At 42.4% G+C, this 27,852-nt stretch overlaps 1 protein-coding gene across 3 annotated transcripts in view; it reads left to right on the top strand.

Moving 5' to 3' along the window:
* LOC144696120 (polycomb protein SCMH1-like) overlaps nucleotides 1-27,852 on the top strand; it is a 180,843-nt gene that overhangs the window by 39,137 nt on the left and 113,854 nt on the right. For all 3 annotated transcript variants that reach the window (XM_078567422.1, XM_078567421.1, XM_078567424.1), the window contains one exon: nucleotides 12,100-12,170. In XM_078567422.1, the coding sequence (XP_078423548.1) occupies nucleotides 12,100-12,170 (71 nt within the window). The remainder of the gene's footprint in view (nucleotides 1-12,099; nucleotides 12,171-27,852) is intronic.

Genomic DNA, 27,852 nt, shown 5'->3' with positions numbered 1-27,852 from the left:
AATAGCTTCTTGACAGGATGGTGAGTGGCTTGGAGTGGAATTTCCAGGTGGTGGTTTTCCCATGCAACTGCTGCCCTTTACCTTCTAGATGGTAGCGGCCGTGGGTTTGGAAGATGCTATCTAAGGAGCACGTTAATCTATTCTGATTACTTAGAGGCTGAAGGGGGTCACCTGACTGTCATGTAAAACACCCAGCAAGGCATTTGGGCCTTGATCCGACTGACATGCCTGATTGGTTAACATTGTGACCCGCGCAACTCCAAATGTAAATTTTTAATTGCCAGGTTCCTTTTATGAAAGAGTTGTTGCTTTTAATTGATTTGAGCTTCTGCCTGCCTGGTCTGCATGCTGAAAAAAATAAAGATGTGGCAACTTCAGAAATCGGAAATGTTAGAATTACACAGCTACTCAGTCAACATCTGTGAAGAAAAATTCATATTCATAATTTTAGCTTGTCTTTTTTCCTGATGAATAATTGATCTGTGATTTTTTTTTTCCATGGTTTACCGATATGGTACATTGTTTGCCAGTAATCTTTTATGGTGCAAATTAAATATAAAATGGATAAAAGAATGATGTTTTATTTTGAATTATGCAATCCTGCCTCGGATCCAGTAAAGGTAGCACAGTATCTCCTTATCCTCTCCAGCTTTGCTAGGTGGAGAGCTGTAATTTGGACATGTTGAATGTGATTGCTAAATTCAGTTTTTGCACGTTGTCGTTGCTTGTATTCTGTTGACACTTACGTTTATCTTATGTGGTTGCTGATAGAAATTCAGTGCCCCTGCTCTCTGTCTCCTTCGGACTGGCTTTATTGCTCAACCATACGCAGTTTAGGCGATAGCTGAGTAAACCAGCTTTTTAGAAAGGAACTGGAGGAATGGGTTCCCATTTTTGGCTTGAAGGAATTGTAAGTGTTTCCGAGCAAAAGTTTTCCAGCAATCCTGTTGCATGACATCAGGTTTCCACCCAGCCGTCTTGTAAGTGTAGGTTTCTTGGCAGCCCTGGGACAGCTGTTTGTCTTGATATACAACAACCGTGGTAGAAATTATCCTTATGCAACAATAAAAATAATGTGCTAATAAATTAACAAGAACAGAAGTAATCTAGAATGCATCATCTTCAATACCATGATTTTGTAATGCACTGTATCCCCTGCTTCAGGCAATATAGCTCAACTGTAGGCCCCCATGCTGCAATGTATTTACCATCATTTTTATAATGTAGGATTAACAGAAGTGAAGTGGCTATGGAAAGGAAAAAGAGAAACAACATATTTAAAAATAGATTTGCATCCTGATGCAATTCCATAATGAGGGCAGTGAGCTCGCACATTCAAGGACAACAGCTTTCACTTATTTTTGTCAGGTTTTTGGTAAGACCTGGTTAAGGGTCAATAACGTTGTGTTTAAAGCAGCCAAAGTTTGAGATTCAAGACACTTGGCAAGTGAATAAAGTCCTGGGATTCCTCAGGTTTTGAACAAACAAAAATAAACAAGGTCAGAAAGATAAAACCATTTACAACATCTCATTCAGGGTTAGTATGAGGTACTTGGAAATTAACAGTCAAACTGTGGTTGAACAGACCACACCGTACAATACATAGCAAATGTGACTAAGACAGATCCCATGGATTTCTCAGCAAACCCCCGCCCGCCCCCGGTGTCAGTGTCAGTAAACACTGAGTTAAATAATCTCATTAAAATTCTGCCTCCCTCAAGTGGAACTCCAGACTTTCACATGTGAAGATCCAGCCTCTGAATTCCTTCAAAGCCACTACGTAACTCAGACTGCCTCAACAATTGCACACCTCCCAGGGTTTCAAACTGATCTCCCGAGACTCTGGTTTAGTGAGCCTCCAACTGCAGACTCTACTCACTGCTGCAATTTCAGCTCTTTAATAGCCGGCTAGCCACACTGAGCTGGCACTGCCCCTGGATTTCAAACAAGCTCCAATCTCCCCAGCTACACAAAGCTCTGAGTGGCTCCCAGGGCTGCTTCTGAGCCCTGACCCTTACCCACACAGAACCAGTGAACTTCTGCCACCTTCTCAGCTCCCCAGGGCTTCTCCTGAACCTTATCTGCACAGGGCTATCAAACGGCTCCTGGGACTTCCCCGGAGCCCCAACTACACAGAGCCAGCTAACAGTAACACTCTTGCTGCCTGGAGCCTGTTTCAGTACAGCCTTTTCCCCTGCTGCAGAACATGCAGTCCCCCAGCAAACACACAGATAAATTTAAACCCGAGAACTTTCCTAAGCTCCACCCATCTCCGTGGCAGAGTCAAAAACAGAAAATGCTGGGGAAAATCTCAGCAAGCCTGACAGCATCTGTGGAGAGAGAAATGGCTAATGTTTCAAGTCCGTGTGACCCTTCAGCTCTGAAAAAGGGCCCACACGGACTCGAAACATTAACTTTGTTTCTCGCTGCACAGATGCTATCAGGCCTGCTGAGTTTTTCCAGCATTTTCTGTCTTTATTTCAGATTTCCAGCATCCGCAGTATTTTGCTTTTATCCATGTTAAAGTAGCCTTCCAGAACTCACTGACTGCTTTTTAAATTAATTGTAACTCTGACTCCCAAAACAACTCTCAGGGCTGCGTTTCCTTGCAAGCCGTGTAGATACCTCATCTCCAATTTTCCAGCTGAGTAAGCCCACCTGATGATCTTGCCTTTCGATCTTACCTTTTTAGTTATTAACCCTTTAAGTCAATATGATCCCAACCTTTTAAGTGTAATGGTCTTCAAGCTGCTTTAATTGTATTTATCCCATTTTCCACAGTTAAACCTTAACCTTCCCAGAATTAAAAATTACCCCTAAAAATATTACTATGAATCATGAGATAGCTATTTCAGACAATATTGGCCCAGATTTTCTGAGCAGCAGCAATGATCGTCGGATAGCTGCTGCGCTCGAAAATCCCGCCGACTCAGCGCTGCTGCGCATTTTTTCCTGGATCTCCCGAGCCCGGCTGTCAAATAAATGCGCAGCATCGTTTGGGGAACTCTGAGCAGAGTTGTGCTGTAAAAAGGGGGCACGTCCAGAGGGAGACTGGACGTGCCCCCTTTTTACAGCACTAGCTGCTGTGTGGTAAATTTAAAGGTCTTGTCTTTGAATGTTAGTGAATGGGTGAATTGGCAGTCGGGTTGGAGTGGTGAAGTTGGGTCGGGTCGGCAGGGGGATATAGAGTTGGGTGGAGTCGGGTGGGTGGGGGGGTGTCAGGGGTATAATTTGACAGTGGGGGGGAGTGCGGGGAAGGGACGGTGATCAGTTGTGCAGTTACGCAAGTGTTTTAACCTGTCTAATATTTCCTGGGTAACTATCCAGGTTTGTACTGCGGAACTGTTCAAAGTCGCCGACCCTCAACTCGGAGACATTCACGGAGGGACCCAGGGAACAGGGGAATTGTCCATTAGAAGTTCAAACTTCATGGGCTATTCCCACACTGGTCCACGCATCAGGACTTCCACAGGGTCAGGAGACGCATCTTCAGTCATACATCCACTCTCCGACAATCTGGAGACTGAAAGATGTGGCCCATTGTCTTTATTAATGCAGAAAAACATTCCAAGGTGTACTTTAGAAGCGTTTTTTTTAATGGTGCTGCACCAAAGGAGGTGACTAAACATTTGGTCAAAAAGGTGGGTTTTAATGAGGGATTTTAAAGGGAGGTGGAGTGGCAGTTGGGTTTATGATGTAAATTTCAGAATCTGGGACTTTAAGGGGGATGGCGTGGGGAGAATGCACAGGAGGCTGAAAAATTGGATGAGATTATGAAGCAATTGCCAAGCCCCAATAAAATCCTGGAATTCTGTGTATTAAAAATGGGATTTGATTTCAGCCATTGTAAATCTACAAGGTTTTTATCAAATTGGGATTTAACACTCCAGACCCAAGTGACAGTTTGATTTGCGTTTAGCGGTGAGTTTACCCAGAGTTCTGCCGCTTTATTTTTTCTCCACCTGTATTGTTGACTTTACTTCTGTTGTATTTTATGAGATATTCATTAAAACATTCTTCAGAGCTCCAAAGAAGAGTCATATTGGACTCAATGTTAACCCTGTTTCTCTCTCCACAGATGCTGCCAGGCCTGCTAAGTTTTTCCAGCACTTTTGGTTTTTATTTCAGATCTCCAGCATTATTTTGCCTTTATTTCGGCGATAGCATTCTTGTTCAGGGGTCAAAAGTTAGAAATGCAAGCTTTATGGCAGGCACTTCAGCACATAACCCAGGTTGAGAAGCTTAACATGGTCCATCTGCCTATTTAGGTGGATGTTAAAGATCCCATGATGCTATCTGAGGAAAAGCAAGAAACTCTCCTCTAGTCCTGGCCAACATTTATCCCAGAGCCACCAAAAGCAATCCAAATTTTAAAAGTACTGTGCTGAGAATGAAGAACCTTCCAAACACCTTCCAATTGCTCAGGACATTCTATAAACAAATCTGTTCTTTCACTCTTCGTTTGCCAGATTTACAAAGACTCTTTGGCAAAGTAAAGCTCAACCATTTCATTAACTCTCCTGTCGTGAGACCTACTTGTATTTTGAATAGCCCAATGTGTTTACATGTCTCATCCCTGCACCCTAGTTAATACAAAAAAGCAACAATCCCCCTCCATAAATGTTGCGACATTGCTAAATCCCGACATTCTGTTTAGCGCCAACTGACGCTGTGTCTGCCTATTTACATCATTTACATTTGCCCACACTTGATCAATTTGTTAGAACAATAGGGAATATTTTCCAAGTGTTCCCCGTGATGTTTGAAATATTTTTCCTACTCTGTGAAATTGTGCTTTCAGTGTCTTACTCCTGGAGTTCTATGAAATCTGATTGAAACAAATATTAATCTAATAAAAAAATAATGAGTATGAAATCTAAGAGGTTTCATTTTGTATTAAGCAAATTATTTTCTTCCTGATAATCCTGTCCCTCATCCATTTTCATTTTCTGCTGCACCAAATGTATTCTCCCTTCTCCCTTTGTCGGGGAGGTGAGTCCTGCTGGAGTACAATTCCATGAACATGGACAATTCTCCAGTTATGTCAAAGGGACATCTGTATATGTGAGTCTATGCTGAGTGTTGTTGGGCTATCTTGCTTGAATGAAAGACCAAAGTGTATATACTGTCTTAGATCATCTCACAAAGCACTTAGAATCATATCATCAAAACTTACAGGAGGAGGCTACTCAGCCCTGCCATGTCTGTGCTGGTTCTTTGAAAGAACACTTGTGTTTAGTCCCACATCCCCAGGTTTTGTCCGTAACCCTGTAGCCTACTCATCTTTGAGCACTGATTCATCTCTGTTTTAAAATGTGCTTATGGAATCAGCTTCAGGTAGAGTGCTCCAAATCCCAACAACTCTCCATATGGAAACATTTCCCCTCCTCTCTCTAGGTCTTTTGCCAACGATTTTCAATCTGTGACCTCTAGTTGTTGACCCACTTGCTGGAGGGAATAATTTGTCTCTATCTACTCCATCAAAACCTCTCATCTTCTGTGTTGTGAAGAGAACAGTTCTAATTTTTCCAGCCTCTCCTCATCGTCAAAGTGCTTCATCCTGGTAAATCTCCTCCATATCCTCTCTAAGGCACTTTACATCTTTCCTGAAATGTGCTGGATAGTATTGTCCACAATACTCCATCTAACTAGTGATTTATCAAGTTTGAGCATGATCTGTTTGCTTTTATATTTTATTTTTCTATTTATAAACTCAAGTAACCCACATACTTTTTTAAAAAATCCATTTTATCACTTGCCCTAACCCCTTTTAAGGATCTTTGTGGACACCAAGGTCTCTCTGCTTATCTACATTTTTTTAAATCATGCCATATATAATTCATTTGCAATGACATCCTTTGAAGTGTGGTGAGTTATGGAGCCATTATATATGCAACAGGATCCTATAAACTACAACAGGATGAATAACTAATATGTTTAATGCATCAATTAAGGAAGGAATGTTGGTTAAAACACTAAGGGAATTCTCTGCTCCTCTTTAAGTAACATTGTGGGATCGTTAATTTGTCAGGCTTGGCTCAGTTGGTAGCACTCTTGCCTTTCAGTCAGAAGGTTCTGGGTTCAACTCCACTCCAGAGATTTGAGCATATAATCCAGGATGACCCTTTAGTGCTGCACTGTCAGAGGTGCTGATCTTTTGAATATCTCTTTGGATGTAAAAGATCCTGTGGCACTATATGAAGAACAGCAGAGGAGTTCTCCCCAGTGCCCTGGCTAATAGATTTTCTGATCATTATCACATTCAGTTTCTGGTATGTGAATTGACTGCCATGTTTCCTATGTTACAACAGTGACTATATTTGAAACACAATTCATTGGCTGTAAAGCACATTGAGACATTGGAATGCTTTTTTAATTCACTAAAGAGGGTTCAGGAAAATATGTGGGTAGTCCTTGAAATCAATGTTAAAATAATGAGGATAGACTGGAAAAATGTTTAAAGCAGAAGATCATTCAAGCAATGAGGCAGTAGTAAGGCAATAAAACTTAGTTTTGGATTGCTCTAACCAAGAGCCCACACATCGATTATGAACTAAATAATTGCCTTCTGAGCTGTAAACTCAATCTGATTCATGCTTGAGAGCAAGAAGATTGTCCAGCATTTTAAAACAGTGAAATGTGGGGAGAAACTGGCCACAGAATTAAAGATTATGGATACAAAATTGGCAAGTGTGAAGTGAGAATGATGAGCTGCAGAAATGAACATGAGGAGCTGGTTATTTTGAATAATGTTTGGATGTATTGAAGGATAACTGTTTATTAGAGACATTGGAGGTTGCACAGAGGTGTAGGAATTGGATGATTAGGCCTTGGTTCCTGTTTGGATTGTGCAAAAACAATTCATGAAATTTAATTTGTCAAGGTTGAATTGGCGGTTGTTAGATTGTACCAGGGAGACATTTCTCGTTTGTCATCTCCTTTTGCGCGTCTTTATTTCTCATTTCTAGGAGACTGAATAAACTGGGCAGAGTCCAATACTGTGCTAGTTCTAAATGTCCGTTGGAAGGATAGAACTTGATGAGCTGAGCGGCCTCATTTGCTTCCTGGCTTTCTGTGTTCCGATATATCAAAAATACATGCATTGTGATCAGAATGTGTTTGGAGTGTGAATTATCATTCTGTTCGATGCCAACATCTGAAGAATCAAAAAGCCAACACTGAAAATTTATCACCTTAAAACCAGCAGCTTTATGATTTGTTGCTGCCATCCAATTAACAATTTTTAATGCAATATGAATGCGGTTATGATAAAGTGTAAAAATATAAATTAACAGCACAAGCAATACAGTGCACTTGTATTTGTTGAAAAACCATTGGCATAAATAATTTGCAGCTGTGAGGGATTCAATAGCAATTAAATGGTGGTTTATTTTACAGTTCAATGTTTAATTTGAAGGAACCTGAAGAATGTAAGATATTGGGATCCTTTGTGAACTCGGGTTACAGTATAGGGGAATGAAGTGGTTGAATTGGTGGTTTCTATGTCTAAATAGTGAGCACTCTTAAATTTTGCTTGGATGATTGAGACTTCTGACAGCCACCTTTTGGGAAGGACTGATCAGAAGAATACAGCATAAGAGGAGGCCATTCAGCCCATCCAGTCTGCCCTTTCGAAAAACAAGCCCGACTCCCTCTCTCTTGCCCCATATCCCTGCAATCTGTTTCTCTTTCAAGTATTTATCCAATTCGTTTCTTGAAAGTTTCTACTGAACCTCTTTTCACCATGCTGTCAATCAGTGTATTCCAAATCCTAACCATTTGTTGTATAAAATTGTTTATTCTTATGTCTTCTCTGGGTTTTTAACAGTCACCTTAAATCTGCTCACTCAGTCATTGAGAAAAGTTCCTCCCTAGTTATTCTAAACTCTTCATAATTTAAAACATTTCACAACTCCAGCTTCTGCAATCTATCCATGCAACTGTAATCCCTCGTTCCGGGAACCATTATCTTAAATCTCTTCCATACCCCTTTCAAAACCGTCACATGAAATAGGAGAAACTGAAGTTACTCAGTTTTTGCTGTTTGGCTGTGGTTAGCAGTTACTTTGTGTTGTGTGTCCATTCCTGTTGTGCAGCTCTTGCTTAGTTACCTTCATGAGCTAATTTATAAAGCCACCCACTTGGTATCAGGCAAAGCATCCTGAGTATGTTGGTTGGGTCCCTATTGGAGTTTAGAAGGTTGAGAGATGATCTTATTAAAACATGTGCCATCCTGAGGGGACTTGACAGGATGGATACTGAAAGGATGTTTCCCTTTGTGCAAGACACTAGAACTAGGGGACATAGTTTAAAAATAAGGCCCCCCCCCCATTTAAGACGGAGATGAGAAGAAATCTTTTCCCTGAGAGTCACGAATCTTTGGAACTCTCTTCCCCAGGGAGCGGTGGAGGTAGGGTCAATTAATATTTTTAAGGCAGATATGTTCTTGACTAACGAGGAGTCAATGGTTATCGAGGGAGGGTAGGCGGAATGTGGAGTTGAGGCCACAATCAGATGAGCCATGATCTTATTGAATGGTGGAGCAGGCTCGAGGGGCTGAATGGCCTACTCCTCCTAATTTGTATGTTCGTATGAAGGTGAAATGAGCATTAAGAGTGGGATCAGTATTTTGATCTTTTTGGAGTGGTAGAACCTTCTTGCTTGACTCATTTTCCAGGAATGCTTTTGAGAGCTGCTTGTGTTTCTGGCAGCAATTTGCCAGTGACATGAGCTGTTTTGTCATAGAATGGACTGTACATGACTGAGATGCTACATGAAACCTGATGAAATAAGACCTTCCATTCAACACAGTTCTCCGTTGGCCTTTGCAATGACTGGCATGAAATCGGGAAGAAAACATTTGAATTGGCAACGTGTTATTGAAGCATTTGCTGTAAACCTGTTCTTACATAGCAGTTAGGAAATGCATTCAGTGTTCCAGCTCTTATGGAAACTAGAAGCCTATTATGAGGTGACGGTTAGTTATCACTTCTGCAGCAAGAACTCAAGTTTGAATACCCAATATTCTTTCTAAACATTTTGAAGCCGCTGATAGCATTTTGGAGTTTTAATACATTTTTTTCCCGTTGGTTTTGGCTGTCACTTATGAAAGTAAGAAGTACGAGTAGGCTATTCAACCCATGGAGCCTGCTGTGTCATTCAGTAACTTAGTGGGATGAACTTCTACATCAACAGTATTTTCCTGTCCTATCCCCAGATCTCCTGATTCCTTTAGTACCCAAAATTCCATCCACCTCGGTCTTGACTGTACTCAACAACTGAACATCCAAAACTCTCTTAGTGGAGAGAATTCTAAAGGTTCACGACTTTGAGTGAAGAAGGTTCTTCTCACTTCAGTATTAAATGATCGACCCCTTGTTTTGAGACTTTGACCTCTAGCTCTAGACTGTTTAGCCAGGGGAAACACCCTCTCAGCATTGACCCTGCCAAGCCCTCTAAGAATTTCTGGTTTATTTATCATGCAGGATGCACATCTGAAGATCCAGATGTCCAGTGTCTGAGAAAATGTATAGGTATTTTTCTCCAAGGGTATTAAGCATGGTCCTACTCCTGAGCATAGGATGTTGATTCCTCCTCATTTTAATGTGATTGTTATGCTAGGAGAGCTGGTTTTGAGTAATTGAATGTAGTTTAGGATTGACATGGTTAATTCCCAAAATGCATATAAACATCAATGTTTATGCATGTGAAATAAGCAGGTAAAATTGATTAGCCATGCAAACTTGATTACTCTCTAAACTTAAAACAAAACTTATCGACGTGACCAGTGTAGTGTTGTAGGGTGCTGAATACCAATTGTTTTGTGTTTATGTGTGAGAAGGAATGTTATTGTTCAATTACAAATACAACAATTTGGATTTTAATGCAGCAAATTGTCCCAAAGTACATTGTAGCAGAGTAAACAAAAATCAATCAAACAAGGAATTGATGATGAGCCGAAGGAGATATTCAGAGGAGTGTATAAAACCTTGGAGCTGGGTTTTAGGGGTGCCGTAACCCCACTCCTCCTCCTCCCACCCACCGCCCCAGGCTAAAAAGTTGAGGGGTGCCCACCCATGATCCCCACGACTGCCCTGCAGCAGTTTAATGCTGGGAGCAGTGAAAATTGCTTTAAGGCGAGACTTGCACCCCTTGTCTTGGTAAGAAGCCCTGCCTTAGAGAGCTACTGGCCAACTGGATGTCCGGCAGCTCTGTAATGCTGGCTGTGCCAGCGGCTGCTGCTGGGGCTACAGGTGATCCCATCACACCGAGGAGCCCAGGTAAGTTCGGGGTTGGGGATCTCACTGGGACCTTGCCAAACAGTTCCGGTTGCCCAACACCAACCTGCACAGATAAAGCTGCTGGGCTTCCCATGTAAAATACTGGCGACCATGGGATCGGGCCCTTAAATGGCCATTAATTGGCTGTTTAAGGGCCTAAATAGGACCAAGGGCGGGAGGGCTGCCTGATGCCTCTCCCGCAATATCCCCCCTCCCCTACAAACTGGATTTTATGTGCCCCTCTGCCTTTAAATCGGCTGGGGGAAGGGAGCGTCAAATACAGCGAGTTGCAAAAGAGGTAGGTTTGAACAGGTATCTTAAAGGAAGAGGAGAGAAGGCGAGGTTCAGTGAGAGTTCCAGAACTTGGGTTCTAGGTGACTGAAGAAAAGGCCAGACTGGAGAAAAGAAAGTGTGGAGGGGGGTTTGGGTTCACAAAAGGTCAGAGTTGAAGGTACATGGAGTTCTGAAGGATTGTAGCTCCGGAAGAGGCTACAGTGATAGGGAGTGGTGTGGTCATGGAAGAATTTGAACACTGAGATGAGAACATTAGTGTCCAGACTATCTCAGGCATGTTTTGATGACCAAATAATTTAATATTCCGATTTGGTACCACACTGAAACGCAGTGTGGTGACTCGGTGGTTTTATAAAACTTGAAAGCTTGAGTTGAGGAAGAAGTTGAACAAGCGATGTGTCTTATTAGTGGCAGTCAGCAGTAAGTTCACGTGTTGATCTTCGCGTTAATCATGATCTTCAGCCTGCCAGATTGCCACAAAGTTAGAAATCTAAACCAGCTGGATGATAATCAGCCCAGAATTTTAAACTTTAATTCATGTTAATGTGATTTTCAGTCTGGTTAGGTGTCATCTTCATGCAGAGGTGTCACAAGCTTGTGTTTCCTTCTAGATGACTGTAGCTCTGTGTCTGTAAATGCGAGTTGTTTCTGTAGTTCAGGCACAACTAAAATTGAGCATATTTCATTTTACTCCAACATGTATTTTAGAACAAATTTGTAGAAGCAGCATATTTATTGAGTTTTATTCCCCGCCACAATCTCGATATTGAACAGTTTACAGCATCGACACGCCAATTTCATTCAATGTTCTGAATCAGAAGCCATTTGGTACATCACAAAACTGTCAAACCTTTTAATTCCATACCAGCTAGCCGCATTTTACATTTTTTCTGATGGTACAATGACTTGCAGAAAGTAATTGGAAAAAGTAAGTTTAAAGCAACAGATAACGTCAGTAAATCCAATTCCGAAATCATCACCTGTTTCAGTCATATTGGGATGTTTAAATTTTGGCGATCCTGTAAATTCCACCGGGGGGTGGTGGGGGTGGGGGGGGTGCAGAGCTGGGTGGAGAGGGGAGGGGGCGTTTTTCAATTCTCCTCGCCTTTTCAGTATTTTTTTTTTTAAACTGCTTCAGTACCCCTCAAACTTTTTGAGGTGCAAGTGACGTGTCAGGATATCAGCCCAGTTTGATATCAGCCCATTCTGTGATTTACGCTAGGTATCCAATGCAGTTATACTGCTGCCTTTGCATTCTGCCTACTTCGCTTGCTGTGTTTTATTTATAAGGAAACATTGAGCACACATCAGGACAGAGGGGTCAGGAACAGATGGGGCCCTTAAAACTTTCCAAATTGGTTTTTCACCTTTATTATGTTGAAGGAAGCACAAAGTATACTTCTGAATTTATGGGTTTGTGACTAGATTTAGGAACTTGTAGAGTAAATGATGTTTCCTTCCCATTTTTCTTTCTTTTTTGTTGTTGTTGAATTTAATTTACTCACCATTTTATTTCTGCTTTCAGGTCATTTCAGTTGGGACAAATACCTTAAGGAGACAGGTGCTGTTGCTGCCCCTTCCCATTGCTTTAAGCAGGTGAAATAGGCTTTTATTTCATTTTAGTGCTGTGATAATTTGTATGGAGCTGAGGTTGGTTGCGGTATTCACAGGGATATCGGCATATGTTACCTCTAACAATGTATGATGTTAATTATGAAAATGAGTGGAGTGAGCCATAATCGATATCTGTCTGGCAATCAGAGATATCTCTACAAGACTATGATGTGCTATTTAGTTATTTTCAGAACAGTGCTTATCCATTATTTGATTTTAATTCTTGTCCAGATCATGTAATTCCTCCCTGTGATTCAAAATAGTTCATGATTTGGCAAAAGACTTTGGGCATTAATAAGAAATGAATATAAAATTGAAGTCAATGGGAATCAGAGGGATAAATGCCTCACTGGTTGGAGTCATACCTAGCGCAAAGGAAGATAGTTGTGGTTGTTGGAGGCCAATCATTTCAGCCCCAAGACATCACGGCAGGAGTTCTTCAATGCAGTGCTAAGCCCAACCATCTTCAGCTGCTTCAACAATGACCTTCCCTCCATCATAAGGTCAGAAGTGGGATGTTCATTGATGGTTGCACAATGTTCATCACCATTCACAACTCCTCAGATAATGAAACAGTCCATATCCATATAGTTTAAGTAATGATGACTCATGAAACCATGTCGATTGTTGTAAAAGCCTATCTGGTTCACCAATGCCCTTTAGGGAAGGAAATCTGCCATCCTTACCTGGTTTGGATTACATGTGACTGCAGACCCACACCAATGTGGTTGACTCTGAACTGCCCTCTGAAATGGCCTGCCAAGCCACTCAGTTCAAGGACAATTGCGGATGGCCAACAAATGCTGTTTTGGCTACATCCCGTGAATGAGTAAAGAGAAAAAAGTCCATATCCACATGCAGTAAGATCTGGACAGCATTCAGGCTTGGGTCAATAAATGGCAAGTAACATTTGTGCCAGACAATGACATCTCCAACAAGCGAGGAACTAACCAACTCCCCTTAACTTTCAGTCACAAATCGTCGAATCCTGGCCATTAATATTCCTGAGGGTTATCATTGATCAGAAACTTAACCAGATATGTAAATACTGTGGCTACAAGAACAGGTCAGAATCTGAGTATTCTGTGGTGAGTCTCCCCAAAGTTTGTCCACCATCTACAGAGCACAAGTCAGGCGTGTGATCAAATATTCCTTACTTCCCTGGATGAGTCCAGTAATACTCAAACTCAAAACAATCCAGGACAAAGCAGCCCGCTTGATTGCTACTCCATTCACCAACTTAAATATTCCTCCTTTTGACCAACACTGGCATAAAAACGGAAAATGCTGGAAAATCTCAGCAGGTCTGACAGCATCTGTGGAGAGAGAAACAGAGTTAACGTATCGAGTCTGTATGACCCTTCTTCAGAGCTAAAAAGCACACAGTGGCAGCAATGTATAGCATCTACAAAATGCACTGCAGTAACTCGTCAAAGCTTCTTTGATGGCACTTTCCAAACTTCTGACCTTTGCCGCTTAAAATGACTAAGGCAGCAAATACATGGGAACAACACAACCTGCAAGTTCCCCTCTAAGCCACTCACCATCCTGACGTGGAAATATATCACCGTTCCTTCACTGTCGCTTGGTCAAAATCCTGGAACTCCCTCCCTAACAGCACCATGGGTGTACCTACATCACATAGACTGCAGTAACTCAACAAGGCAGCTCACCACCACCTTCTCAAGGGCAGTTCAGGATGGGAACCAATGCTGGTTTGCAGTGAAACCCACATTCTGCGAATGAATAAATAAAAGTCACTTTTTTTATAAAATGAATGAGAAGTTTAATTGATGGGTGGAAAATAGGAGTTGGGGGGTGTAAAATTGGTTTGGATTGGGAACAATAACAGGGGAAGTGTAGACTGTATAGATCACCAAACTAAAAATAAATAGTTGCAAAATGTTGAAAGCTGCAAAATCTTCAGCTTCACATTTGCAATTTATGCATCATTCAAGTTCCTGTAGAGTTAGTTTTTTTACCATCGACACAACCTTATGAGTGAACTTATGATTGTTTTACAGTCTAATTTACATGTGTGTTTGTACTGGTCCAGCATGTAATAATTAAGAATCTATTTTTTAGCATATAACTTAATCTATTTACCCAATCTATTGTGAATTCTATTCAGAATATTGCTTCCTTATTGGTCGGAATCTAGCCAGTCTTAAATTCCTATTTTAAATCAAATAGGCATCTCAAAATTAATCTGAAATAACATTTTTCAATTAACTATGGCAAACATTATTATCTATCTCCAAAGACTTGACATTGTAGGAAAAACAGTTCTGCATTGACAGGGCATTTTCATTTTGGGAAAGTTGTTAGGTGTTAATTTACTGGGTTTGTGTTCAGAGGATCATCATAATACTGTTTTTAAAATTGTGACCTTGTGTTTGAAAATAGATATTTTGAATAGATTAAAAATTATGTGAAAGGTTTTCAGTAACACTGTAGCACACTCAGGGTCTGCCGTAGATCTTGAGTTTTCAGGGTTTATGTAAGGAGCAGAAATAGGCCATTCAGCCTCTTGATCTTGTTCTGGGGTCCGATTGAGTTGGCAAGTCCAATTATGTATCAAAACTGGTATTTGCATTTGTCCCAGTTCTTTTCCTTTCCTGCAGGTGGTGCCTCATGCTGGGATATGGGTGTTGGGGGTTCTCTGTGATCTTGCCATTCTTAACGGGTGAACTTGGGCATGGATTGTTGGCAAGTCCAATTCAGCCCATCACACAGATTTCTCTTTCAGGGACCAACATGTAGAAGGAGGAAGCTCTCAGTGACTTAGTTTCCTACTTCTACCCTGGGGACATGAAAGACACTGGCCTGTTTTGAAATGAGTTAATTCAGCCTGGTCCAGGGATTGAATGTGGTATCAGTTCGAATCCCTTCATGACTTCACCCCTCCCTATCTTTGTAACCTGCTCCAGCTGTACAACCTTCTAAGACCTCTGCACTCCTTCAGTTGTGACCTTTTTACCCATTCATGGGATATGAGCATCACTGGTAAGTCTGGCAGTTGTTGCTCTTCCCAGTTTGCCTCTGTTGTGGTGTCTTTGATGAACGGACCACAGGAGACTCGGGTACAGGTTACGATCGTTTATTCGAGCAATTGCAAGGAGGGCACCATCTCAATGCAGCTTGAGACAGTACTCTGCTAAGCTACAAGTGTTCACCATATTTATACATTATTGGTCACATACAAGAACATCCTCCAGATTCCGATCTTGTCAACATATAGGTTTACATTAAACAGGCAGGTCTCTGGTATAAAGGTAACCCTACTTTCACCCAGGCAGAGACCTGCCCTCCTATCTAAGCTGGGACCATCTGTCCTTCCCCTATCTGTTGAAGAGCACACTTAATCCATGTTATTGCCATCCTCTGACTCCAGTCTAACTCCCAGGACCTTGCTGGTGATTGCAAGCCCTCAGTATGTGCAAGGTTCAGCATTCTCCCTGTCCCAGCCTGAACTTTAAATGTTAACTACTTAGCAATTGTGGTTTTGCATGCTGGGGATATTTTAAGTCAAGTCCCTTGACCATTACTGTATTTCTTTATTTCCCCCTAACAGTCCCCCTTTTTGGGCCTTGGCTTAGCCCAAGGTAGCCAACTACAGTGGTGTCCACTCCTCCCCCACTTTACGCACCACCACCCATTGATGCTGGCTATTCATCCAGCTTTGGCACATAAAGGGTACGGGTACTGGTCAAACCATCTGTATCATCTGGTCCTTTAATCCGAACCTCTGGCTTACCAGATTCCTACTCCATCTACTAAAACTCCCCCAACACCACCTTTTTTGTGACTTCCGGGTGTGATGAATCAAGTATGTTAGATACATAATCAATGTCAGCTGAAGTATAACTAGGGCATGGGAGATAATCTGATTCCAGGGGTGTAACTGTACGTTCGAGCCCCAGTTCCACAGATCCTCCCACCATGTGGAAGAATCTATTTGTTCAATATCCATCTTTAAGGCTCTAACCTGTTGCTGCAGTGTACAGTAAGTTTTGTATATCTGCTGAGCCTGTCCCCGAATCACGGTGAGATGCTCTGGTAATAGGGGAATTTCATAGGAGAACTGGTTCAAATACTGTGTCAGGTTATCCTCAAGGCTTTTCTTGACCTGAATAGTAGTTGTTCCTCTCTTGTATATTTCGACCAGTTCCACCTTCCCCACCCTTGCTGGCACCTGTGGGTGTAGGCACACTGAATGATTATGGTTGTGGCATATCTGGTTGTTGCTGTACTGGATTCTTTCCTGCTACGTGGTGATACAATATCTCCCATTCCCTGCATATGCAACAAGGGTCGGTTCTTTTGCAGCCCATATAGTTTCCATTGTACAGTTTTCTGCTTCTTTAAATCCACTTAGCTTCATCTGTCTCATATGTCGGATGTGCATACTACTGTGATGGCCTCTATCCTACACTCTTCTAATGTGGTACTAACTATATTCCCTTCTATGTCTACTGCATATGGTGGAATGACATGATACCTAATATAATAATCCTTCTGTATAACCCCAATATTTTCTACTCTATATAATGTCCTGCCAGGTGTTGACATAGGTATGACAGGTATTATTAATACAATGCCTATTAGCATATTACTATTCACTATACATTTAACATTCATTCTATATACGCGTGTTAAACCTCTGAGCTGGCAACCGGTCAAGCCATGATTCTTGTGTCGTGAGAGATTCAATAAATGCTCATTAATTACCACTAAAAGAACTACCCCTTCATTAATCTGTCTTAAATTCTCTCGGGCTTGTTCCAGTGCCCAAGATCCATAGATGCTGCAAACATCATTTCTGCTCACTTCGTCTGAAATATTTTTCCCTATTCCAATTAATTTATTGATAGTCCCCGCATGTCTTTCGAGCAGGGTAGCCAGGCTTTGGATTAACCGTGTCACGTCCTGGTCTGTATCTAACTGTGTATCCTGGATCCCCTGTCCCCGCCCTAAAATCTCCTAAAGCTTAAAGCTCAGGGTACGGACCTTCTGATCCACAGTTGCTAGGTCGATGGAATTAACTATTGATGCCCCTGTATTGAATACTGTGGCAGCGTCATTTATCAGGCTGCACTTGTCTCGGTCCCCCTCTGGGCCTGATCACATCTCGCCATTAAACTGGACCACCTCAGCCATCAACTGGCCCATCAGAGCTGTATATAGTGCTTGGATGTGGGTTGGGCACCACTGGGGCGGGGCAATACCGGGTATGTTGAAGACTACGGGCACCAGCTAATGGTGTACATCATCATATAAACTTCTGATTAACTAGTACCAAACCATTCATCAGTCCTGGACAAGGTGGGTCAGTCGGTGTGGACTGAAAGGCTTCAATTATCTCTACTGGGATTGTGGAAGTAGGTGTGGGAGGTGGCTGGGTAGTGGTACTAATTTTCTCTTTTGGGCGGACCTCCCACGCCCGATCTGAAGCAAATCCTTACTACAATTCGAAAGCACTTGTTCTCCTACAGTTACATTTATTATTACCTCACTGCGTGTCGCATTCAGCACTGTCCGTGCTGTCCTGTGGTGCGGGATGAGCAGTGATGATCCCCAACCTTGTTGCCAGTACTGATACGCCCACGACCAGGATCGTAGATCTGTGGAGACATTAACATCGGCTCCCGTCCTCCTGGTTACCGCTTGGTCAATTGTCATGTATCTTTAACTGTGTGTAATGCCTCCATTTACTTCCCGTTCTCATATCTACAAGTGCGCATGTATCGCCTGTCATCATTACCTCGTATGGCCCATTGTTGCTTTTTGGATTTGCCTGTTTCCGTATCCTTAATCACCCGTCGGTCTCTGACTTCCTTCCTTAACTCATGCAATTGCTGACTTATTTCCCTTGCATAGTCTCGCATCCTTCCTTTTAGTGGTCCTACATCTCCCACTCCTACTATGATTCCCTCGGGTAACTGCATTGCTCTCCTTGTCATTATTTCAAATGGGGTGAACCTGGTGGTTCTGCTTGGGGTAGCTCTAAGGTGCATTAGAATACTGGGCTATTCTCTGTCTCTTGAATTGCTTTTGTGATTGATGTTTCTTTTTAAAAGTTCAGTTCAACCTTTCCACCATCCCCAAGCTCTGTGGCTGGTAGGGAATGTGGAATTTCTGTTTATATTTAAATTTATACATTTCTTTATTGACTCTTCCTGTGAAATGAGTTCCCTGATCTGAACCCATCTGGGTAGGCACCCCCACTCCTTCCAGTTTACTCTCTCCTGCTGCTGTCTCATGTCAGACCTCAATTTCTTAAACAACTCTACAATGCACCTTCTTATCCTATCTTTCAATGGCTCACTATCTTCACTTCCAGTGACGGTTCTCTCTCTGGGAGCTGCTTAACTGTCTGTCATCATAGTGTTAATCCTGTGGCCTTACTCTTTGTAGCTCGCAGGCACATTAATACAATCAGTAATACACCTTTTTCCAGCTTTCCCTTTATCTATATCCATCTTGTGGTAAATTGTTGTTAAGTATTATTTCTCCTTACATTTCAATTCCTGAACTACATATTCCACATAGTTTTCCTCTAAGTTTTTCTTTTCCTGACCATGATCATCATCATGGAGAAATTTGACATTTTACGAATGCGCCAGGCATTGACATGTTTTGCTTCCTTATCTTCTTCTCAAACAACATCTTATTGTCCCACTAAATTATGTCCGACTTTTGTTTTGTATTATCCCAGATTCATTAACTCGGCCGAAAATTGGATTTCTGCCAAACTTTGTCAAGGTCTTGAGCTCAGCTTCATATTTTGGGAACAGACTTACAAACACAAAAGCTTGCAGCATTTGAATTAGTGCCAATTGTTGTCAAACCTTTTAAAATGAAAATTCCCTTTCGAGAACTTTATCACAAACCTAACCTCAAATTTTAAACTTTGTAAGAAATGTAATTTACGCTATCAAAATTAAAACCACCTCTTTCTTATGTGTATTGATTTGTATCCAAGTTATAATTCCCGTTTATTTATCGACACATTCTTTATCTTAGATAGCATCCTAGTGATTCAAAAGTAACCTTCTAAACTACACTGCACTTTACACCTCAAGCCTTGTCCCAAATTCAAATAACAATGCTGTTGGGATGCAGATTTCCTTTCATATTTAATTCATCTCTTCATAAGAAACCCCTTTTTTATCCATTGGAACCATCTAGACCTTGTGTTTTTGTCTTTTCTTAGAATCCCTTGAACTTCAGGTAATTTTTCCCCTCAGAATTTTAGATTACTAACTCGTTAATGTAACTCGTATGTATCAATCCCAATCAGCTTGGAAGCTGGTGATGCTAGTCTTGCATTTCCTGCAGTTTGGCCCAAAAACCTGGGTTGCTATGCCGAGTTTTAAGTGTCAGCAGCTCTTTAAGCAAAACCTGTTTCTCCCCCGGGCTGAATGGTACGTGCTTAACTTTCTCCGTAACCCTCTCAATCTCTTCATCCTCCCCCTATTCCTCAGCCCCCTTTCTCCCTTCGGGTTTCAATTCGCCTTTCCTGACTTTACTTTTCCTAATGGTTATTGCCATGGGGGCCGTGGGATTCAATGGGCTCAGTGGGGCGGTTGGTTCATATAAAGGGCGGAACTGCCTCAGCTCCTTCATAGGTTTCTCCTTCGGAGCTTTTCCCCTCTTGATCAGTATCACTGCAGCTCCTGCTGCTGCTGCTGCTGCTGCTGCTGCCGCCACTGTTATGATCTGTCCTGGATCTGACTTTGTTTCTCTCTCTCTAATCGACTGGAATTTAGTATTAACCTGTCTACACAACTGTAGGTAACTGATAATAACCATCATCCCTTTCTTTTCCTTATCTTTTTTTTGCTCTAACCACCACTGTTTTTGTTCTCCGGGGATTCCCTGTGGGTTCCACCCCTCCTTCTGTATTTTAGTGATTATTTTTGACTGTTGTTCCGCTATGAACCTCGTAATGGAGTCCGCGGTACCCCAGTTGAGTTCCATAGCGCTATTCTGTTTCCCTGTCGGCATTCGGTTCCTATTCTTTCATCTATCTCTGCGCGATACGTCCTCACGGTCCTAACAACTTAGTTATCTGAGGTATATGTATGTGCGGTTTAACAGGGGTCCGGCCTACCTGCGCGGCTTCGGCTAAGGTTATGTTTCAAACCCTAACTGCGCCAGCACGGCTCCTCCTCCCCTCAACTGGGTAATGGTCTGGCCTTCCTGCGCGGCTTCAGCCCCGCCTGCACAGCCCTGCCTATTACCCCTGGTACCTCCGATCTCCTGTCCTGAGTCCTCCTCTTGATTCTTTGATACTTGACCGGACCGTTCTCGGGTAGGCCAACTGCACTAACTGCGGGTGGTAAATAAATATACTCACCCACTTTGCAGAGCCGTCCCGAGGATCCGATCTAAGTATCCTGCCGACTACGCCAAATTGTTGTGGTGTTTTTGATAAACGGACCACAGGAGACTCGGGTACAGGTTACAATCGTTTATTGGAGCAATTGTAAGGAGGGCACCATCTCAATGCAGCTTGAGACAGTACTCTGCTAAACTACAAGTATTCACCATATTTATACATTATTGGTCACATACAAGAACATCCTCCAGATTCCGATCTTGTCAACATATAGGTTTACATGAAACAGACAGGTCTCTGGTACAAAGGTAACCCTACTTTCACCCAGGCAGAGACCTGCCCTCCTATCTAAGCTGGGACCATCTGTCCTTCCCCTATCTGTTGAAGAGCACACTTAATCTCTGTTATTGCCATCCTCTGACTCCAGTCTAACTCTCAGGACCTTGCTGGTGATTGCAAGCCCTGAGAATGTGCAAGGTTCAGCATTCTCTCAGTCCCAGCCTGAACTTTAAATGTTAACTACTTAGCAATTGTGGTTTTACATGCTGGGGATATTTTAAGTCAAGTCCCTTGACCATTACTGTATTCCTTTATTCCCTCACACCTCCTTGTACATCCCCGATTTTAATCACTCCAGCATTGACGGCTGTGCCTTCAACTGCCTGAGCCCTGGAATTCCCTACCTAAATCCCTCAATCTCTCTACCTCTCTTTCCTCTTTTTTAAGATGCTCCTTAAAACTCACCCCATTTGAACAAGCTTTTGGTCACCTGCCCTCACAGTTTTTTATGTGGCTCAGTGTCAAATTTTCTTTGATAATGTTCCTGTAAAGTGTCTTGGGATGGTTCCCTATGTTAAAGTCCCATACAAATACAAGTTATAATCATCTTTGTCTGTAACGCGACTTGTATCAGATTAGGCCGGTTCTGAATTGGTCGATGGAGATGCTTATGATACTTCTTTAAAGGACAATGATATTTATTAGATATCAATCATCTCTGTTGACAGCATCTTTATCACTGTGGCCTGTATGCTGGACCTGAAATTAACTCAATGTGTGAGCATCCTGCAGTACTTGCTGTTAACCCCTGCACATGTGATGAGGGGGATTTGGAACTATGGGTGTACTTGACAGGGCTGACTCACTGCCTTGTTAAAGCTTTCAGAAAGAACAACAAATCTAGTAAAACCATTTAAACAGCTTGTTCTTTTCACAAAGTGAAAACAAACAATACGGGTTCCCTGTGATTGGCTGGAAAATCAGAAGTCTGATGGGCCCCGAGATCATGACTGAACTTATTTCTGCTTCTCTTCAACGCTGTGAAGACAGTAATTTCATTTGTTCAATGTTAATATGACCTGGAATCTTTTCTTTTAATTCCAGAAGTATTTTTCTTAAGCCACCCCACATGTTGTGTCAGGACTTGAGATTGTGCGATGTTATCGAGATTACTACACAGTTGTGCATTAAATCACAAAATATAGCCAGCTGTCCAGTGTGCTATGAAAATGGAAATGCTTAACAATTGCGATGGGAGATGGCTGGCTGTGTGTTTGAAAGTTGCAGTTCAGTCAATCCATCCTAATAGCATCAGAATTAGAGTACATCTTGAACTGTGCAGGGACACCACAATTCTGCAGTGCAAAGGCATTCATTTTGAATTGACTACACAAACTGTGCCAAGCGCTTTTTTAATCTTCTAAGTTTCTTCCCAATGTTCAGTGGCCGTGGTGCAGGGTGCTGGGACAGATAGTGAGCTGAGGTCAACAGATATGTGGCGTAAAGGCACTTAGGTCAGGAGGGTGAATAATTTGAATCTGGTTTAAGTTGGATTTTCCAACATGTTTTTAATTTGAATGCCCTCACCCCGTCACCCCCTCACCCCCATCCCTCAAACTTCCGAAGAGTTTGACCTATCCAAAACAAGTCACTGGTAATTCATTAAAGACATACTGGTTATGAAACTAATCGAGAAGGACTGAAAGCAGGGAGAAACTAACTTGTTTTAAAATGGTCAAAGTATTTTGTCACTTTTGAGCACTGTCTTCAGGAGTGAGAAAGTTGCTAAGTTTCACCTTTTTCTTTGACTTTTCACCGCTCTCTAAATAGCCCACTCATTGCCATATGGCTCGTTTTTGATATGTCTTTTGACATAATTCAACCAGAGGAACTTTTTTAAAGAAATGAGAAGCTTCTGGAAGCTTAATTCTATGCTTTGGCAATCTGTTTGCACATCCTGAAGTGCTGAGAAAAATCGCAAGTTAGCATTTCAAAAATAAACCTTCTTGGCTAAACATAGCATTGCATGTATAGAGTTTGTCAGTAGGTGCTGGTGTGACTGTATTACCATCAACACCAATTGTAGATTTCAAATACACTCAAGAGTCTTGTCTGGTTAATGATCCTTGATAAAATGAAATTATCTGCTGCTTCACAGCAGTTTAGCAAGTGTTTTGGGAAGTTGGTTACTCCCTCATATGTTTTATTTTATATGACTTTAGTCATACATATATTTTATAGAAATATCTAACTGCAGCTATTTTTAATGTGACATCACTCCCTAATCCCATCTGATTTTGATCACCCATAGCCCATTATCATTTGTAATTTTTCTTGTTGCATTACAAGGTTGAGTGTGACAAATAATACTGAAAATATGTTTGCAATTAGGTTTTTTAAAATATGTTTCCTGGTACAATACATTGTCACATTCATAGTTTACATGATATAAGGTCCAATGTTCGTATATAATGTGACTCAACCTATTGGTCATCTAGCCTGGCAGTGTTGGATTCTACTTGCCTCCTAAAATCATTGTGCAGTAAGCTTTAGTTGTACTGCCATGTATATATATATTTTTTGAGTTCCCATGTTCAGGTAGGATGATCCATGTATCGGTTGTTGCTGATGTATCAAAGCATCCCAGTATCTTTACAGTGCAGAAGGAGGCCATTCAGACCATTAAGTCTGCACCGACTCTCTGAAGGAGCACTCCACCTGGTCCCACTCCCCTGCCTTAACTTTTCACATTCTCCCTTTTCCGGTAGCAACCCAATTCCCTTTTGAATACCTCAGTCAAGCCTGCCTCCACCACCCTTTCAGGAAGATTGTTCCAGACACCAACCCCCTCTGGGTGAAAAATGTTTTCCTCACATCACATTTACTCCTTTTGCGAATTATTTTGAATCTGTGCCCCCTAGTTCTTGATGTGCCCAATTTACAAAAAAAAAAAATCTCCTTGTTCACCCTCAAGTGAGTTTGTTTTTTTTTAAACACTTCATATATTCTATACCTATCCAACTTTGATTATTTTGATGGGACCTAAGCGCTGCCAATAAAAAACTCTAGCTCAATTGAGATTTGAAACCACTCAAGACTTTCGGATAGGATGATTGTACTCCAAGCCACACAGACCAGAGATTCCTAACTCTCTAACCACCAACTCTCCCAGATCTCTCTGCGTTCCACATAGATATTTAGAAAGTGACCCCTTAGTTGTGGTTTGTGAGGGTGTTTTAATGCCATTTCCTCTTGTTGTGCTCTACTGACAGTATTGACTTCTGCAGGCCCAACAGAACTTTGTCAAAGGACCCAGTGATCTTGAAATGTGAGTGTGGTGACTTTTCAATCATATCTACCTGACCCTAATCCTATTTTGCAACCACAGCCCATAGACAGGCAGTTACAGCAGATGCCACTTGATAGTGGTGAGGGTGGGGAGCCCAGGTGATTTTCCTTTTCTGAGTCCCGGGATGCTGAAGCCACTGATAGCACTTCACAGCTGAACTTGTTTAGCTCGGGCACAGAACCAGGGACTGATATCACTCGAGCCCTGTTCCTCTGACACGCTATTTCTGCCTATACTCCATCCAACAACCTGGGAATGAGGTTATTTTCATGAAGGGATGGGCACCGGTGCCATTTAAGGTGTGAGGGGACCTAGCAAGGGCAATTAGGGATAGGCAACAAACGCTGGCCTTGCCAGTGATGCCCACATCCCATGAAAGAACAAAGAAAAAAAAAGTTCTTGACCAAAATTTGACACTGAGCCGTGTAAGGAGATATGAGGGCAAATGACCAAAAGAGAGAGAGAGATGGAGAGGTCTTGGGAGGGAATTGTGGTGTGGACAGCTTAAGGCACAGCCACCAGCATTGGAACAATTAAAATCAGAGAGAAGCAAGAGGCATGAGTTGGAGGAATGCTGAGATCTTGCCGGGTTGTGGGGCTGGAGGAGATTACGAGGATGATGATCTCTGGTCTGTATGGATGACAGTACCGTGAGGCTAAACCAAAACAAAAATACCTGGAAAAACTCAGCAGGTCTGGCAGCATCTGAGGAGAGGAACACAGTTAACGTTTCGAGTCCGAATGACCCTTCAACAGAACTAAGGAAAAATAGAAGAGAGGTGAAATATAAGCTGGTTTAAGGTGGGGGAGGGACAAGTAGGGCTGGATAAAGTGCCAGTGATAGGTGGAGATAGCCAAAAGATGTCACAGACAAAAGGACAAAGAGGTGTTGAAGGTGGTGATATTATCTAAGGAATGTGATGCTGTTTGAAAATTTGTCTTATGTCAAAACTAAAATGAACCAGAACTTTTTTTATCTGACTGAAGCCCAGCAAAACCACATGCAAATCTCAAACTATCAGACCCTGACTGCTTCCTACTGTCATACTGCTGCCCCTCACTTCAGTAAGCAACCTCGGAATATTGCACAGATTGAAGGCGCCCTGTGTGTACTGTTCTCCCTAAGCTGTGCAGCTATGCAACAATCCAAAAGCCCCTGCACTGGTCGCACCACAGGTCGGCTCCTTTAAATTACTACGCTGATGCAGCCCCACAAAAGAATTTTCAGGGAGCCGTGCGCTTAAAGAAATCGCCTGGGCACTCAAAATAAATTAGAGCGAAGTCCCTGTTTGTTTTCTTGTTGGATCTGTATGAGGGAAAGCCAGTCCCATGTCATCAGTTTTACTGCTGCACCGTAGGTGACAGTCATCACCAGAGCCTCAGACATTTATTTATGTGACCGTTCCCAGGCCAAAGTCACCTTGTGCGCTCTTTGCATTCGATTACAAACTCTAGATTATGAGTGCATAACCTAGGCTGATGCTCCAGTATATTACTGAGGGAAGTACAGCAAAATTTTTGTTATCCCGCATGGTCCAGGAATGGGTGGTGCTGGTTAATCCAAAATGCCGGTTAGTGGGGAGTTACGTTTACCACTGGAATACAGTGCACTAGTTGGAGCATAAATTTTCATTTGGCCAGAAATAGGGGCACCCTCCTAAGGTTTCAGTGAAAAGCATTCAGATAAAATACTGTTTTGTTGCTTTAATTTAGGAGCACGTGAATTTCGGTGTCCTTCAACAGCTTTATTTGATTCAGTACTAGCAAGAAACTTCAATTGTTCTTTCTGAGCCTTGATATCATATATTGTAGATAAGCAAACATTATATTCCTTCATCCAAATCTTCTGATTTTCAATATGTCTACAAATGTCCATTTCTGTTTTAATGTCAGCATCTTCACTTCTCACCTTGGCTATTCTCTGGTCCATTGGAAGCCGTAATAGCAGAATAGGGTTTATAAATCGCGATAATGCACAACTCAATACCAAATGCAGAAATCACAATGGCAGTTACCAGCCAGGACTACCAGTGCCTCTACTGCAAACTTCGCTAGCCATAATGAGGTGATCTGCCAGCACTCGGAAACCTTCAGTTTCTGGATAACCTCTGAATGGGTTTGGGTTGGTAAAGTGACGACTTCCATTGAGGGGGGGGAATCAGAAATTCCAGCTGATTGAGCATTCCATTTGGTACAGTGCTGGATAACACAAAGTTTACTGTATCAGTCTCCAGATGAAAATAGTTACTGAGGTCCATCTGCCTGTTGTGTTGGAACTGAATGATCTTGTAGCCAGAAGAGCAGGGAACTCTCTGGTGTCCCAGCCAACGTTACTACTTTATCCAATACCACCAGAAATAAAGGCAGCTAGTTATTCATCTTATTGCTATTGGCACAGGAAATATTCCAGTGCTTAATAAAAGTAATCACAGCACTTCAAAAAACATTTTGAGGTATTTTGACACTATAAATTGCTATACAAATTATGTTCCATAATTCTGGAGGTAGTATCTGTACCTAAACAAGATATTATTTGATATTTTTGACTGGTGGATTTGTGATTTGAACCTTTTGGAGGCGGACGCTTATCTTTGACAGCCTAGGTGCATCAGTCAATCCATCTACCTCCCCATTCCTTCCATGGCCAGGATTTTTCCTGTGGTGGGCGGGAGTGGGTGGGGGGGTCAGGCACGGAGCCCATTGCATGTGTGCGAAAGAGGCACGGAGCTGCCTCAGGGAGATTGAATGGATGTTAAAATAATTAAAGAATTGATTGAAAAATTTATTTAAACACGCCCCCTCATGTGACTGTGTCACATGAGTGGGGACATGTTTTTATATTTATGAAAATTTGTTTAATAAGAGCTTCAGGAAACCTCACCCCACTCGTGGATGAGGTTTCCTGCAAAACGCGAAGGCCGCTTGGGCTCTTCGCCTGCCCCCCCGCCGACCTTAAGGTTGGACGGGCAACGTTCTCAAGTGGCTCAATTGTTTTCTTAATGGCCTTAATAGGCTGTTTACATTTCAGCGGGTGTGCAGCGGGACTCCGGCGCAAGCCCACCGAACGAAATATCGTGATGTGCGCGATGACACCGGGACGCATGCCTGAAGTCATCGTGTGTCATTCTACATGCCAGAGCGTCGGGCCCACCCCCGCACGCCGACCGGAACATTCTGCCCATTGGATTTAGCCTTCACCATATGCTTCAATGGGCTACCAAGTTTGGATTTCACTCTTTGCCAAGACCAGCACCTGACCGAAGCAGGGCAGGGATATGAACATGACTTCCATTTTGATGTTAGCTTTGTTAATGATGGAAACCCTTTAAGACCCTGTAATAGCAATTAAATTGTTTCCATACTGGTATGGTGTGGCAGGTGATATGTGCCAGGTGGACCAAATCCACAAGGGAAACTTGGCCACGCTATCACAATGGTTTTGCAATTTGCATTTATTACGAGAAGGTTTGGGCATTGAATTCTGAAATAATGGGCAGAATTTTGCCCTTGATGGGCGGGCGGGCCCAACCGACTCTGCGGCGGGCGGGCAGCCGATCACCGCCGCCGAAACGGGCCCCACCACCATTTTGAGTGGGCGGACCAATTAAGGCCCACCCAGCGGGCTGCCCGACGGGAAGCGCTATGCACTTCCTGTGCGGGGTGGGGGCATTCCCCAACTGTCAGAGTGCGTT

The sequence above is a fragment of the Cetorhinus maximus genome, chromosome 21, assembly GCF_964194155.1.
Source record: "Cetorhinus maximus chromosome 21, sCetMax3.hap1.1, whole genome shotgun sequence".
NCBI classification, from domain to species: Eukaryota; Metazoa; Chordata; class Chondrichthyes; order Lamniformes; family Cetorhinidae; genus Cetorhinus; species Cetorhinus maximus.
This window is presented reverse-complemented; position numbering and strand designations above follow the sequence as displayed.